Source organism: Apteryx rowi, unplaced genomic scaffold, assembly GCF_003343035.1.
Source record: "Apteryx rowi isolate R43461 unplaced genomic scaffold, aptRow1 scaffold_933, whole genome shotgun sequence".
NCBI classification, from domain to species: domain Eukaryota; kingdom Metazoa; phylum Chordata; class Aves; order Apterygiformes; family Apterygidae; genus Apteryx; species Apteryx rowi.
Genome location: NW_020451242.1, coordinates 67,878 through 83,672, shown reverse-complemented (window position 1 = coordinate 83,672; position 15,795 = coordinate 67,878). Strand labels below are relative to the sequence as shown.

Genomic DNA, 15,795 nt, shown 5'->3' with positions numbered 1-15,795 from the left:
ATTGAGTAGCGAGTGTTCTGTACCGTATTGTCATATCAGAAAGATGGGAAGCAAAGGGAAGGACTTAGCAGGTATATAAAGATCCCATGTGAGAACTTCTCACATAGTATTAGTAGTAGTGTATTTTACACTTTCAGTTGAGAAGTCGAGTTGAAAGGTAACTTCCTGTATGAATAACTAGCTTATAAAGGGCTTGAGTTGTCAAAGGAATCTAAGCTTGTCAAACTGTTCAGCAAGCAACTATAGATGAGGTTCATTACAATGCTTTCATGTCAATGGGTACTTAAACCTCCGTTCTGTAGTCCTCTACAAAAACTTATGAATGACAATGGCCTGCTTCCAAGTCTTCCTAAACTTCTACATACATGGAAATAAGAACCCCTGCAAGAATAAGCCTGCTCCAAGTTCTTTGTTGTTTGTGCTGCTTCATGTTTGGATTGTTGCATAGTTTTCAAGACTTTATGCTTTGTTTTTAGAGAAAATGGTCTTTGGGGATTAGGAGCTGAATTTAAACTCCTTCACTGTTGAGTCAGTGAGGAAGTTGGTAAATGTCTGCTTGTGTTTGCAGCCAGTGTCAGTTGACATCTTTAGCAGCTGGGCAAGGTGATGGAGGCTGATTAGGAGTCTAGATTTACTAGTTTACACTGAGGTTCTGACACAGAAATCATATATGGAAAAATCTTAAACTCTGACATTAAGTAAAGCGTATGGCCTGTCTTTTGTGGAATTCATTGTAGTAGTAAAATCACCATTATAACTGATGCTACATTCTCCTTTAGACTACATGAAGAAATAATTGACTTCTATGACTTCATGTCCCCTCGTCCTGAAGAAGCAGCTATGAGAAGGGAAGTGGTGAAAAGAATAGAAATGGTCATCAAAGATCTCTGGCCTACAGCTGATGTGAGTGTAACTCAAGCAAATGTTAATTTAATTTTCTGATAGATTTTTAAAACTTGATTTACTTAATTTCCCTATTTCTGTTTTTTGGAAATGAACAGGTAAGACTTCAACTTAAGGTAGTGGACTTAATGTCAGAGTTGTTGTAGCACTGACAGTCTATTTAAAAAAAAAAAAAAAAAGAAGGAAATTCAAAACCTAGATTTCCAGTTAATGAAGGCTACTGATAGTTTGCTTTTGTTTGGAGAACTGAGGACATAGTTCTATATGTGCACATTAGGAAGTAGATCTCTTAAAGTAAAAGCTTTTTAAATTGGTTATTTCTGCATAACTTCATTCTGAATATTTGAATATGACTGACTAGCTATATTTTCATTTTTACATGGAGTCCTGACTGTATGTATGTTTGTAAATACAATTTTTTTATAAAAGAAAACAATTAAACACCCAAGACTTTTTTTTATACCCTCCATTTGATGTTCAGAGAATTTAGCCCAGCTTTGATTGGGGAAATTGGACTTGACCTCCAGAGGTTTCTTCCAGCCACTTCTGTTCAAACCCATTGTTACCCAAAAAGTAAGTTTTCTTCAGACAATAAAAATCTCTCCAAAAGGAACTTAATGTAAACTGTATCTTTATCAATACCCTTCATCAATACCAGGCACCAGGACTGCCACTAACTTGTGTAAAAACTCTTCACACCATCATGATTTCATTGTCTTCCAAAGGCAAGCGTGAAGGCAGTGGTCACAGTGCAGACCGAAAGATACTGTAAAACTCATCTACTTCATCCTCACTTGCAATTTTTTTTTAGTAATATTTTCTCTAGATCAAGGGAGCAGGTATAGCCACTGAAATGACCCAGGGTAGCCCAGCCTTTTCATAGGTCACTTCAAAGAAGTGAACTTCTAAATTGTGCTGTGCTGTAACTGAGAGTGAGGAACATCTCCATTCTGTGGATTGGAAGCATAGTGAAACTACCTGATCTAGATTGTGCAAGTCTCTTCAGCTTAGGTTTTTCTACACACAACTACCACAGTTTCAGGGAAGTGTGGAATATATATGTTGTATCATCAGTTTCCTAGGTATTGCATTCAACTTCAGAAATGAGAAACTACAAACCATTTGTGTTATCTATCTATCTAAAACTTAGAGAATCAACAAACTACTTCCATAAAACCAGTAGTCATCCTAACCCCTCCCTCTCCCGCCCCAAATCCATATGATTTAGGTAAGTCCTTAGCAGTTTTTACTCTGAGAAGAATGTTTGCAGTCTCTCCCCCCCCCCCCCAGTGTAATATTCTTGATTAAGACTCCTTTTTAGATTACTCTAGAAAGCATATTGAGCCACCCATCTTATYTGTACAAAATCCCTCTTCTTACTACTCATATACCTTGTGTCATATACCATCCTACCTGGAATCTCTGAAGGAAATAAACTATGAGCTCTGTGAAAAGAAAATCCCATTTTAAAAACTATTCTAAAAAATGCTATCCTAGCTTTCAGATAGCTTTCCCCACTGCCTCATTAGAATCATATTTGGAAGCTTTGAAAACTGCTGCTTCTGATTCAGACTTTGGGTTTGTTGGCTCAAAAGCCCATCTGATTTTTCTAATTATACCACTTTATCTGATAAGGTATTTAGTTTGATCTATGAGCCTAGTTCTGCCTAGAGAAAGCAAGTCATTGAGAACTACAGAGATTCTTTAATGAACCATTCCTGAAAATCAGCTGTCTCCGCCTGTGTTCTGGAACAACAGTAAGTTAGCTTCTCATGAAATATGTGATACATAAATGTTAATGAAAAATACAAAAGGATGATAAGCAATACGTTTGATCTGAGGCACCAAATTCTAATCTAATTATAAAAATGGCAGAGATCTAACAGACTTTTCAGAATGTGTGTGTATTTAAAATGTAGCATACAGTAGGGTTAGCTCTGTCTTCTGTAAACTTTTTCAGTACTTAATTTCAGTTTAGGAAAACTTTTAGACATATAGGTAAACCAGGATTGAATTCTAATATTTAATATTAATGATGCTTAGGTGAGTAGTCATTTTTTCATAGGGTGTGGTGTTTTTGTGATTGTCTYAAAAATGTCCACATATGAAACAAATTTAAAATTTCTGAATTGAATTTACTGCTTGCCATGTGTATTTGATATGTTGCTTTGAATTGGGTTTAGTCTTGCATCAACTGATGTATTTTCTGTTTTTACTCATAAACTGTTATCATTGACTGACTCCTCCTATTGGTGTTATACCATAATTCTTTAAGCCTCATGCTGTAATTGCCCAAACACTGGCAGACAAGGATTGGATTAACTTCTGTGTACATCCTTGACAAACTTGCCATTATATTGCGATAAGAACAAATGACACTAGTTACAAATAGAAAAAGAACTTAATATTAAGAATATTTTGAAGTGTGAGACAGTAGGGTGTAGGCAAAGGGAATATCAAGGCATCTGCTCAGGATCAGTTTTCCTATCTCAACAGAAGACTTCATGAAAAAGTAATATTGGATTGCAAAGTACTATTAATTCCTGCTGCTTCTAATTAACTTAAAACTTTAAAAAAGAGCAGACTGTTTTAAGCTCAAGTTTAAAATCAAGTCTTTAGCGATGATTTTGTCAGAAAAATGAGTGGTCTAGATCATTAAACTGCTGTTTTTCCCTGGAACAAATTCTCCACAGGGACCCCAACACTTTTTACGTTACACCTCCTGTCTTCACCTTGTGACTGCTTTCTAGAACTGGAGCTGTTGCTCAAAGTACAGCTAAGTGTGCAGATTGATGGTTGTCTGTGCTTTTCTCTAGGAAATTGCACAGAATACATTCATGGTGCTGTAGGCCAAAAATTTTAGAGGCCTGGCCTTTAATTTGATTCTTCTTGAATTTAAAATTTTTAAACAGTCCTTGTCATACTGTGATTACTGACCTTAATAGAACTGCTTCATTTGGGCAGTTACGAGAATGTGCTGTAGTTGGCTACAGTTAATCTCCTGAATTAAAAAATATTTGTTTGTTAAATCTAACAATTCTGAAAAATGTTTTCCTTAAACTCTTCCAATTTCAATAAAGCTGTCCTATGAGGAAAGAAGGAAGCAACCAATACAGCTTCTACAGCTGTAGAACTGGGGGGGGGGGGGAGTGAAAAAGACTTGTTCCAAAAGTTTATACTCTGCTGCTTGCAGTCCCTTCATGTTGGGAAAATACCATTTCCTGTAAAGTTGCATCTTTAAGAGAAAGTGTATTTGTACAGGCTTAGTAGTTTGGTAGAATAAATTCAGCAATGTATTCTTATTGGGCTGTGTCTTTAACAGATTCAGAAAAGTTATAACAACTCTTGTGAAACTGAGATGAAGTGAGCATTCATAATTACAAGGTATTTCAGTGGTGTGTGTTTTTATTTATTTATTTATTTTTCTCCAGGTCCAGATATTTGGCAGCTTTAGTACAGGGCTTTATCTCCCAACTAGGTAAGTAATAATTTACTTTTATATATAAAAAACAGTTTACTGTCTTTTAATGTAATGGCAAAGCTCAGAGAGGAATTTAAACCAAAATAGGTAAACCTGTCAAGCTTCCAGTAAAATTTTTGTGTAATGTCACGCATGGCCAGGGAAAGAGCTGTTGAACTTATCTAAGTATTTGATATATCGGTGTCTGAATTTGGTGGTTTTTACTGACCCTACGGTGAAATAGCTTTTCTTCTGTATTTTCTCGGGTGACGGTCTTTGGATCTTTCTTTGCTTTCAAAATGCGGTAAAATTCACATTTAGTATTTCCAGTGTAAGGATTATGTATTTTGTTTAAATAATGTGAGTTATCGAAAGTCTAACTTGCCACTTACCAACAAAGTAACTGTTAAGTCAAACGGGTCATCATAGCCCTTTTTTCCCAGCTTTTTGGAGATTAAAATGTCTCATTTAATTCAGTGTTTTATGTCACTTAATGCTTCGATAGGTAATCTGACAGTTTTAATATTACCGGCAAACTTGTGTGGGTATGCTTTAAAGACTGTGTTGTCTTGACGTGAATTAAACTTTTTGTATATTAAAAAAAAAAAAGTGCTGGCACCTTCACTTCTGTGATTAACAATTCTTAATAAGCTTGTTTGAACTGTTAACATTCCTGCCCACATGGAAGAATGTGGGACAGGATGGGGCTGTGAAACTCGGAGGGGAAGGAGCAAGAAAGATGGAAGGGGGAAGACCAAAGTGCTCACTGGGGACTGGAAGCAAGAACCTAGAATACTTATTTTGGGTCTTAAAGCACACAAGACCATCTCTTAATATTGCTAAAGCAAGCTTATTAGAAACCTAGACTGTTAAAAGCTGCAAAGTGATTATCCTTGTGGACTTATAACATGTAGAAGACTAGTTTTTACCATTTTTTTTAGTGGAGTACTATGTCCTAGACTTAGTGCATCTCATGTTGTGTTCTTTTTGTCTAGTGATATTGATTTAGTTGTTTTTGGGAAATGGGAGCGCCCCCCTTTACAACTGCTGGAGCAAGCACTAAGAAAACACAGCGTGGCTGAGCCGTATTCCATTAAAGTACTTGACAAAGCTACAGTAAGTAATAGTCTTTGGAATATTGAACAGAAAAGCTTTCAGACTCTTTGATAGGAAAGTGATAAATCATTAGTCATTCATGAAGCAATTAGCGTTGCCTTAAGCATGTTGTCTTAAGCACAATGTTTTGCTGTGGCTGGGCAAGATCTTAGCGGAATGTGTGCATGCTTAGCAATAGTGTACAGAGTTTTTGATGTGGAGAACAATAATCCTATGCATGTGTACCGTATTTGCTATTTGCTGGAAGGTCTCTTGAAAGTCAGTATTAGCAAAATATCTAATAAAATAGGTTAATTGTTTGTATAATGTAACAGCTCTTTCACTGAATTTTAGGAGGACTTGTGTTTAGTGAGAGGCCAGTAACTAGGTTTGTCTAGCTTGAAACCAGTATTTTTCAGATCTCCTTATTTCTAATGGCATAATGAAGTGTTCCAAGCCTAACATTTGGCTCTCCCTTCCAAAATATTTTTTGTCAGTGATCTTTATTTTATATATGAAACTGTTTTGCATCAATCTTGTAAGCCTAGTGGGTCAAGTATTGGATATGCTAAAAACTTAGCATGAAAATTTTACTTTGCTGAGCAAGTATTGTTTTCTCCAGGAGATCAAGCAGTATTTTCCAAGCTTTTATTAGTAAGCTGCTACCTTCTGTGGTCTCTGAAATAAGTTGACTATTTTAGTTCTAGAAGATTCCTACTGCTTCTGTTGGAGGAGCACCACATAATAGCTCTGGTAGCCTTTGGTTTACCTGAGAGCAAGTGAAATTTTCAGAATTAGTAATATCAGTTGGTGAAGGAGAGTGGCACTAGGCAAATCAATCATACTGACCTTACTTGTATTCTTTTCCTCTGCTGTTGGTGTAAAATAATGCTACACTTCATTCTGTTCATCTCTTTTGCTTTCCATTTCAGATCAAAAATAAATTGAAGAAATTCAATTTAAAATAAATTTATCAACTGAAGTTTAGGGTACAATCATGTGATGACATGTTTGTAATACCATTTTGCAAGATACTGCCTTGAAGGCAGTGTTTTGAGATTGTGCATATTCAGTATTTTTGTAATGACTCACTGCTACTGGAAAAGAAAGTGCTGCTCTTCCTGCTTTGCTTTTAACCAGTCTGGCTTTCGCTTGACTCTGCAGTGAGCCAGTTCAACTTGATAAATCAGCAGGCAGCTTTTACTTTTTCTGCTAGGCTAGTCTTCTCTGTTTAGCACGTTGAATGGTCAGATGAACACAGGTTATGGGAGTAGGATGTCTCTTACTAGCAGCAGTGAGTCATTTACTTAAAATTAGTTGTCTCATGAAACGACACTGATATTTCAGCTATGAAGGTAGATATCTAACAGTTATGGGAGAGTAGTACATGTGTGTTCGTAAGTAATATCATACACGTGTATGTTCATAATCACCTCATAAGAGTTCACTTGTCAAGTCCTTTCTCTAAAACATCTTTTTTTTTTTTATTGACAGTGGCATTCATTTGGACTGGTTTTGTTCATGTCTTAAGTGAATAGCTGGAGAGGAGCATCAGTGTTCCATTTCTGAGGATTCATAAAACCTTGTCTTAATCTTTTCAGGTACCAATAATAAAACTTACTGACCAGGAGACAGAAGTGAAAGTTGACATCAGTTTTAATGTGGAAACTGGTGTGAAGGCAGCTCGATTTATCAAGGAGTACATGAAGGTATCAGCCATAAAATTAATGCCATACTGTTTAGGAATGATGCACTAGGTGCTTAGCTAACTGTCTTTGGTATGGCTTAAGACTTTTAAAAGCTCATTGCTGAAGGCTGTTTTCATTAATACTAGTTACGTGAATATTTTAATTTATCTTCTACATGGATATTTTATTTATTTTCATATCTATTCAATGTTGCCTTAGTTGGTAGAAAGACATGAGGATTTTTAAAAGCCTCGATCTTGGTCTTTATAAATCAGAAACTGCAAACATGTAAATTGAATGTTTACATAGATTTTTCCAATATTTGAGTGCTGGATATTTGTGGATAAACCTGTATGCTGAAAGGACTTCTACAGTTGTATCTAGGTCTGTGGTGAGATACTAAACTTTCTTTTTAAAGAAAGACAATTCAAGTTTCCTTACTTGAATTTGTGACATTGAATTATGAATACTCTCTTGCTAAACAAAATGTCTAAAACCAATTTTTCTGTTGATGAGTACTTAAAATCAAGTTTACTTTTATGCTCTGCAGTGAAAGTACTGTTCAGATGAAAAGCTTTGGTTGTAATGAGTGACACTGGCATTCAGGGAAGGATATAAAAATCCTCCTGTTTGAGGAAAACAAATTAAATTTGACATGTAGACTATTTGATCAAATAAGAGTTGAAGTCTACTCTTCTCAGTTTCTAGAATAAAAATGCATGTGTTTTTTCCTGAGGAAAACATTATATAGCATGCTACTGAATAACACTTTTGCATTAGAATGCAAATCTTTGAGATTGTTTAGCTCTTGTTTTGTTTTGAAAAGTTGACATTATCATTGATAGAACTTATTTTGCTTTGCAGAAATATTCTTTGCTGCCATATTTGATTTTAGTATTAAAACAGTTCCTCCTTCAGAGGGACTTGAATGAAGTTTTTACTGGTGGAATTAGCTCTTACAGCCTAATTTTAATGGCAATTAGTTTCCTGCAGGTAAGTTTATTCCTTATTTGCTTGTGAATTCTTTTAAAAAAATTTTGGGTTTCTGTACTTGCACCCTGTTACAAATGGTACTGTTCTTTTTGATTTTTCCTGGCAATGCACAGCTAGCTTTATTGCTGTGGCTCTGGGTGTGTGCTTGTTGGCAGCTGCTATAGACTACCTCTTAAACCTCTGTTTAAGAAGAACTTCTGTTAACYGTAAATTGAAACAGCAGCAGCAGGAACCTTGTGAACAGCTTTGGGGTGGTGCATTGTTTTCTCTACCAGGCCCAGAGGTATGGATTATGCCATCCTCCTAGGCAGCCTATTCCAGTGTCTGAATGTTCCTACTGGTATCTCCTAAATCTGCCAGAATGCAGTTTAAGCCTGTTGTTTCCTAGCCTACTGATATTAAATGTGGAGATAGTTGCTTTCTGAGTGTTCGTTAGAACTATGACATTAAACACCTCCATTGTTTTTTAATTATATGTGGGTTGGTTAGGTTTTGACATATTGAAAACTGGCAGATATTTTAGATAATTCATGAACATATTAATGAATTATAATTTCTTCCAATATGTTTTTGTAAGTGACATCAAACTTTGTATCAGTATGACCAAGTAAAATGTTTGTCCCTCTCAGTGCCTGTGATAATGGAAAAACCCACATATCCCAGTGCTGTTAAAATGAGTAATTGGAATATAGCTGTAGATTACATACCTAATATAATATGGGGAGATTGAGAAAAAGATCAGTTGGGGTAAACAGATTCTCTCATCTTCTCCCATCTTCTGAAAACATTAAAACCTATTGAATTTGTGTGAAAAATCAGCTATTATTCTTTCACAAACTAGGCCTTAATGTAGTATGCAGTACTTCTTACTGCTTTTGGCTTAGGAAAAGGGATTTACTAACTATTCAAATGTTAGGAGAGGAGATAGGAAAAGAATTCTTTGGCTTCCATAGACTACTTAAGTGCTGCCCCCTCTTGGTTAAATGAAAGTAGTTTCAGTACATGAAGTATTAATGCCCTCAGTTCAAACTTCTGTGAAGAGATTGTACACAGGTGTTTCAATGAGAGATTTCTTGCTGCATAGTGTCAGTCTGACAAGTGTTCACTTTTAATAATTAGCAACTGTTCTGTGTCACAGCTGCATCCAAGAATTGATGCCAGAAGAGCTGATGAAAACCTTGGAATGCTTCTCATAGAATTTTTTGAACTCTATGGAAGGAATTTTAATTACTTGAAAACTGGTATTAGAATAAAAAATGGAGGTGCCTACATTGCCAAAGAAGAAATCATGAAAGTCATGACCAATGGATACAGACCATCCATGTTATGTATTGAAGATCCTCTCCTGCCTGGTAAGACTATACATTTCTTGCAGTTTTCTGGAGCTCTGGCTCAACTTGTGCTATATTAGAGTCCGTAAAGTCTGTTGTATGAGTTGAGAAGTTACACTGGGGAAAGAATTTTTCTGGTGGTGTGGTACAGTTATGGAGATGGGTTAATGGATAAGGAACTGAAATCCCCCAAGATTCATAGCTGCAGTAATTTTGATTGCACACATACAATGCAGATATATGGAAATGCAGAAATGTATGAGTGTATAGTAAGATTCTCTAATAGTGATGAGGAGCAGGGAGGAAAGAGGTCCAGGAAATCCTGGAAGGGAATTGCTAGAAGGAACAGAACTCCATTCTTCATTATGAGAGAATGAGAAAGGAATGTGTCACACAGTCTACAGAGCAGTGCCATTCTTGAATTGTCCCATATGGGGAAAAAAAGCCCCAAATGAAGTACCCTCCTACAGGGCAGTACCTCAGAGACTGCACAGAAATGTGAACTCTTGGTCAGGAGTGTGGAGCAAGGGAGAGGCTGCAATATGATGTTGGTATGAAGAGTTTGACTTGTGCAAATGGCTTCTGCACTGCACAGGCACCTCTATAGAATGTCCATTTTAGTTGCATGTACTTTTGGAAGTAACCAGCTCCAATATTTTTTTTCTTTAAGATTTCATTTTGATTCAGTAACCTTCAAAATAATCGAGATTAATTCTGGTTGAACTCCTGAAAACATTCCAGCTAGTCCTCAGTTCGGATTCCATTTAGAGTGCAACAAGTAACTGGAATTCCAAAACAGCTTGTTAACAAAGTAAATATTCAGTTGATTTGGACTTCAGCATTAATATTTCTAGAATGTAATTGACACTCAAACTCCTTTATACTGTCACATCTTGTGGGTAGGCTGCTTATGTATAGCACTTCTAAAGCAAATACCATGGATCAGGAGCTAAGTTTGACTCCTTTCTAAATACTCAGTGTGCTAAATGTTCACACTTCTCTAGAACAGGTTGCAAGCTAAGATGCTCATTTTTCTAACCACATTGCTGATAGGTAGCTCTGAGATTCTTTGTGTCCATCGCAACTCTTACGTAAGTCTTGCACTTGAGCAGGCATAACTGTGATTATGCAGAACATTTTCACAGTGTTTTTGAGGTTTTATTCAGTAGCTGGGTACTTATTTGTCTGAAGATCCGTTTTGGTAGCAGCCTGAGCTATGTTTCTCTAAAATGAAGAACAGTTACTGTGTCTTCCAGTTTTCTTTTTTCCTGTCTGCTAGCTGAGGACTAAGAGAGAAGAGTTTATGTATACTGTAGAATGTTTTGATCGTTACTAATAGTCAAATTTTAGAATTTTTTCTTCCTTCCATTGACTCTTTGAAAAGAAGCGGCAAATCCAGTAAGGGCTCTGAACTGTTCCTTTAGCATAAATTTTGAAGAAGCGAAGAACTCTGGAAGATAGATCCCTGCTTTTGTGCTCTGAGCTGAGAACTAGATTTCAGACGAGGCTCTGCAGATTGAGATAGTGAAATTCTTATAGGAGAAAACATTTTGGCAAGGCAAATGAAAGCTGACAATAACTTGAAATAAGTCATCTGGAGAGCATATCCTAAAGTAGGTCGTCTGGCAGCTGCCATAGAGCTCAGAACTTGCCTGATGGAACTAGGAGGAAAATTGTTTAGAAGATATAGGATGGCTCTTTGAATCGGATCTCAGAAATACAGCCTCCTTAGGTCTAGGCTTAATCACATATCCTTAGTGTCTGGAAGTGCCTATCAAGTGTATATATTTAATATTTAAAATTCTAATAATTAGTTTAGTCTTGTTACTGTTTGTGTCTCCATACAAAGAACTTTTTCAAGGGTTCAGGTTCTTGTTTAGTTGACAAATCATAATCTCTGTGTTAGTTTGTGGTCAGAGCAGGTCGATGTCTAATCCCATGAGGGTTAGTACCACTACTGAAGAAGAGATGGGAACAAGTTTTTGGGTAAAGGGACAGCTGTTGCTCTCCTTATTTAGATTAGCCTAAGTTGCTGTAGATTTTTTCCTTCAGAAACCTGTTTCTTTGTGCTCTATATGCACCAGTTTTTAATCTTTCTTTGGGGTCCTACTTAGCGTGTTCCCAGCTTTCTTGAAAATTCTGGTTAAGCCTTGGAAAAAGACTTTGAAAGATGACTTAGTCCTGAAAACAGAGGCAAAATGCAGGGATGAAGAAAAACCAAAAACCCCCAAACAACCTTTCCATTTCTTAAGATTATCCAGGTAGTGTGAAAATCCCTACTATGAGTATTTGCACAAGCTGTGTCATAGGGTGTGCCGAAAGGTATAGCTCATGGATAGCTTTAGAAAGTCTTATAGAGGACGGGATTAAATTTAGTGGGATTGGTTCCTCTAAGTCTGAGGACTGATATTTCTTCAGTGTGAAGTGGTGATGTCTGGCTAACAGAAAAATTATATCTTCGGAAAGATATGGTCCTTCAGTTCTAACTGCTCAGTGTTTTGTTAGTTCCTAATGCGGGATGTAACAGGCACCAGCCTGTTCTGATGCTGTTCTGCTCTCTGTATGTTTTCCTTAGATTCTTTTGGGTGCTGCAGGGTTTCCTCTGAGTTTCGCAAAGATTATTTACTGGGCACTAGAGGATTATAATCTCTGTGCTTTGAGAACAAAGATTCCAGGAAAGATGTCAAGAGTTTGCACTTTGAAGTGGGACAGGTTATGTTGAAATCTGTTTTTAAGATAGCAGACTAAACTACCCTGTGATATTTCTTAGGGTGCTGGTTTTGACCTGATCTAGATAGATATTCTAAGAATTTTTTTTTTCCTCTTGAGTTAGTGTCCTAGGACTAGGTAATGAGATGCAGATCTCTCCCTCACAAAGAAGGAAATTTTTGTGAACATCTTGTAGCTGCCACCACGTCAGCTTCTCAAGACAATAATTCTTTTGTTATGTGATGCGTAAAAGACATGCCGAAAGCATTCATCTAGCAGAATTGCTGAGTCAGTCACTTAAACTGTTATGCTGAAGATACCTATCTATTTCTATTCAGGGGAAGGGGAAGGTGTTGAAGGGGTGTAGAGGTTCGTCATCTTCCAAGAGGTTCATATATATGGAATTGGCCTTTCAGTGTCCTGTCCTGGAAGACATGTGACTSTGGTTGCAGGTGACAAATCCTTAAACTGTGTTTAAAAGATAAACTTTGCATTTATTCAGCAGACTGTTAGGGAAGATTGTTCCTTTAAGCTTTTTAGCTTTGAGCCTGGGGATTATCAAGGACACATTTTTGATACTCGGAATGATTTTGGTCTTGCTTCAGATTGGCAGCAAGAGTAGTTAAGTCATAGCTTAAGACTGGCATCTTCATCTCCACTGTTCTTTTCATTAGAAAACTGTTGCTTTTCATTCTGAATTGCTACAGGCACTAACAAAAATACTGAACACTAGATTTCATATGGCTTCTTTGAAAAGGGACTGTTTACCTTGCTGGCCTAGTTATGCTTAGTGTCGCTTGCTTCTGCATCTTGATATGCTACAAGTACATTAAGTAACTTAATTTGAGGTGAACAGCAGCTATTGGGAGTATGTATTCTAGCTTTAGTGGCTGCCCAAGATTCATCACAGCTTTTCAATACCTGCTATTTGTGATTAGAATGTGCGAATGTATGCATGTGTGTATAAAACATTTATACAAAAATACATCAAGACTAGCAGCTGAAAGAGCTCCTAAATGCTGAATGTTGCAAAAAGGTATTTAGTGGGTAACAGCTTAAAACAAACAGATCTGCTTCTGTCCTTGCTTACTGTCTTACCTTTACTTTTCCAGGCCATGTTTTTAAAATTACTTCAGGTTATGGAAGACTGCTTAACTGAGTGATAATACTGATAGCTACTCTTGGAAATCTTAGACATGCTCCTTCAGGAATGAAGGCTTATGCTGCAATAAAAAGAATGAGGGTTGAATTCTCTGTGAAGTTGCACATGATTGTTATCTGGTAATATTGAGGGTTGAAGCCTTTACAAATTTTTTTTAAGAGTGAAAGCACCTGAGTTCATGCTTTAACTGATCAATCTGCAGATTCTGACTGTGAATGACAGACAGGCTTGGGTATGTAAAACGTGATCTGATGAGAATGATCTCTTGGAAGAATTTTTTTTTTTTTTTTTTTTTTTTTTTTTTTTTTTTTTAAATTCAGGACAACATGTGAGTATGTGATCTTCTGGCTTCTTTAGTATGTTGCTTTGTGGATTGGGTATGGTCATGCCTATACACACTTGACTGATACAGTTCATAGTAGCTACCATAGTAGCTTTGGCGCCATACCTGCTTTTTCAGCTGCAGTACAAAAGTCAGTTCAGAGTGTATAATTGAATAAGACTGTTTATTCGGACATATTTATGAACTAATTACAGGCRCAGAACAAGGCAATCCAGGAACCTAGGCATGCTATGGTATGAGCTATCTTGCCTCTTATTGAATCTGCTTCAATCAAGGCTAATACACAACTTCGTTAGTGGTTTAAACTAAACTGCCTGAGTTTGCTGTAAATGAATTAGTGAAGGCTCGTGATTTTTTTTTTTTTTTGTTGGCAGAGCAGTGGAGGTGGCAGCCACTGTAAACAGGAGTAACCAATGCTTTGGAGCAGCAGTGTCTTCATTTGGTGTAGCTCCTTGCAGGATGCATGTCAAACCTGTGTCAGTGGTTGCATTAGCACCAGATTAGACTAAACTAATGTGATTTGGTTGCGTATATATTCTTAATTCTTGTTATATAAACTTAGTGGTAGGTACAATTGCATGCGTTCAACCATTTGTATATATTATTTCTCTTTCTGTATTGCTTCTCAGCTTATTCTCCTTTGTATGTACCTGTTAGCACTTTATTAAGTGGAATGTAGCATTGTCACAGGACACTTAGGCCCCTGGAAAACCTGTACTGATAGCATCACTGACCTAGTAGAATTAACTTAATATTTTCATTATCTGATTTCTTGACCAGTGAAATACCTTGGTCTCTGTTCAGCTAGCTTTGGACTAAATACTGTGGAAAGTCTCTATTACCCACTTTTCTGTAGTGAAGCTTTGAATTTAACTTCAGCATGTTTCTTCCTAGGTTTGCTTTTCCAGGCCAACAATGGTCTCTGCTTCTACTTCAGGGTAGAGTCTAACTACAAATATCACTTATACAGAAAGGGAGGGGCAGATTACACTTCTCTAATTTTGAGTCTAGTATCTGCTGGCTACTGCAGGAGTACCTTAAGAACAAGATACCTGGTCACTTCAGTAAGCATTAAGTCTGTCTTAATTGTTTTTTATTTGACCGTAAATATTACCAAAGAAATCCTGTGTTCCCGAAATGCTCTTATATTCCCAATCTCTTTTCATTGATTTATGCTTTCCTGTTAAAATGGCATTATGTTTGGAGAAACTTGAAAGACTAAAATGTGTTATCAAGTAGTAAAGCCAAGGTTGTGTGTGTGTGTGTGTGTGTGTGGTTCCCCTCCCCCCCCCGAATGGTAGATTTCAGAAAGTTTATCTATAACTGTGTGCTGGGCAAAAATAGTTCAGCAAGTGAAGGGTTCCCTTAACATCAGCCTAATTAGATTCAAACTAGTGGCCTCCATCCTTTCCCTGTTTATCTTCAAAGATAATTTTTCATTAAAACCTGTTCATTGGCCCTGATTGGTAAGTTTAAAATAGCCATGTTCTATGGTTTGCCTGTTTCACATGGTCTTGTGGAATTTCAGGTGTCATCCTGAAGGAACGGAACTTTTTGCTGTAAGCAGCTTTCTACCCACTCAAGATCTAGTCTGTATTTCAGACACACAGTTTGAAGGAAGTTGTTTTTAATTGTTTCTTAATTTAAGTGGTGACAGTGAACAGTTGCTGTCTGGTGCCAAATATATTTACGGGGGAAAAAAAGCCCAAATGCTTGTTGTTGCTGGTACCAGCAAGATCTTTCTAAGTGCCAAACGGAAGACTGATGCCTGTACATTGTCACTAATATAGAAGCTTTAGAAAGTTCTTAACTTCTCCAGTTCCTCACACCTGTTACTGAGTTTGGAAGGAGTTCTGCTATACTTATCATTCATGTTTAAAAAGTGGCAGTCAAAGTGCCACTAACTTGACTAAAAAAAACCCAAACGAACAACGGGAAAAAAAAAAAAAAGTACAAGCTTTTGGAATCCTGTGAGATAGAGTGAGTGTGTGTGTGTGTGTGTGTGTGTGTTTTTTTTTTTTTTTTTAAAAGGTTTATTCTGGGATATAATCCATATGAGGTGGGTTATTCATCTGTAGTACTGATAAGCTTAAGTAGGGGTTGTTGTAAGT

The 15,795-nt window shown here is 36.8% G+C and overlaps 1 protein-coding gene across 20 annotated transcripts in view; it reads left to right on the top strand.

The window, feature by feature from the left end:
• TENT4A (terminal nucleotidyltransferase 4A) overlaps positions 1-15,795 on the top strand; it is a 79,336-nt gene that overhangs the window by 14,410 nt on the left and 49,131 nt on the right. For all 20 annotated transcript variants that reach the window (XR_003257900.1, XR_003257898.1, XR_003257893.1 and 17 more), the window contains exons 2-7: positions 780-903; positions 4,335-4,381; positions 5,359-5,479; positions 7,060-7,167; positions 8,011-8,139; positions 9,278-9,491. Coding sequence is in view for 5 of the 20 variants with exons in the window: in XM_026091966.1 (XP_025947751.1) it covers positions 780-903; positions 4,335-4,381; positions 5,359-5,479; positions 7,060-7,167; positions 8,011-8,139; positions 9,278-9,491 (743 nt within the window). In the remaining 15 variants the exon portion in view is untranslated. The remainder of the gene's footprint in view (positions 1-779; positions 904-4,334; positions 4,382-5,358; positions 5,480-7,059; positions 7,168-8,010; positions 8,140-9,277; positions 9,492-15,795) is intronic.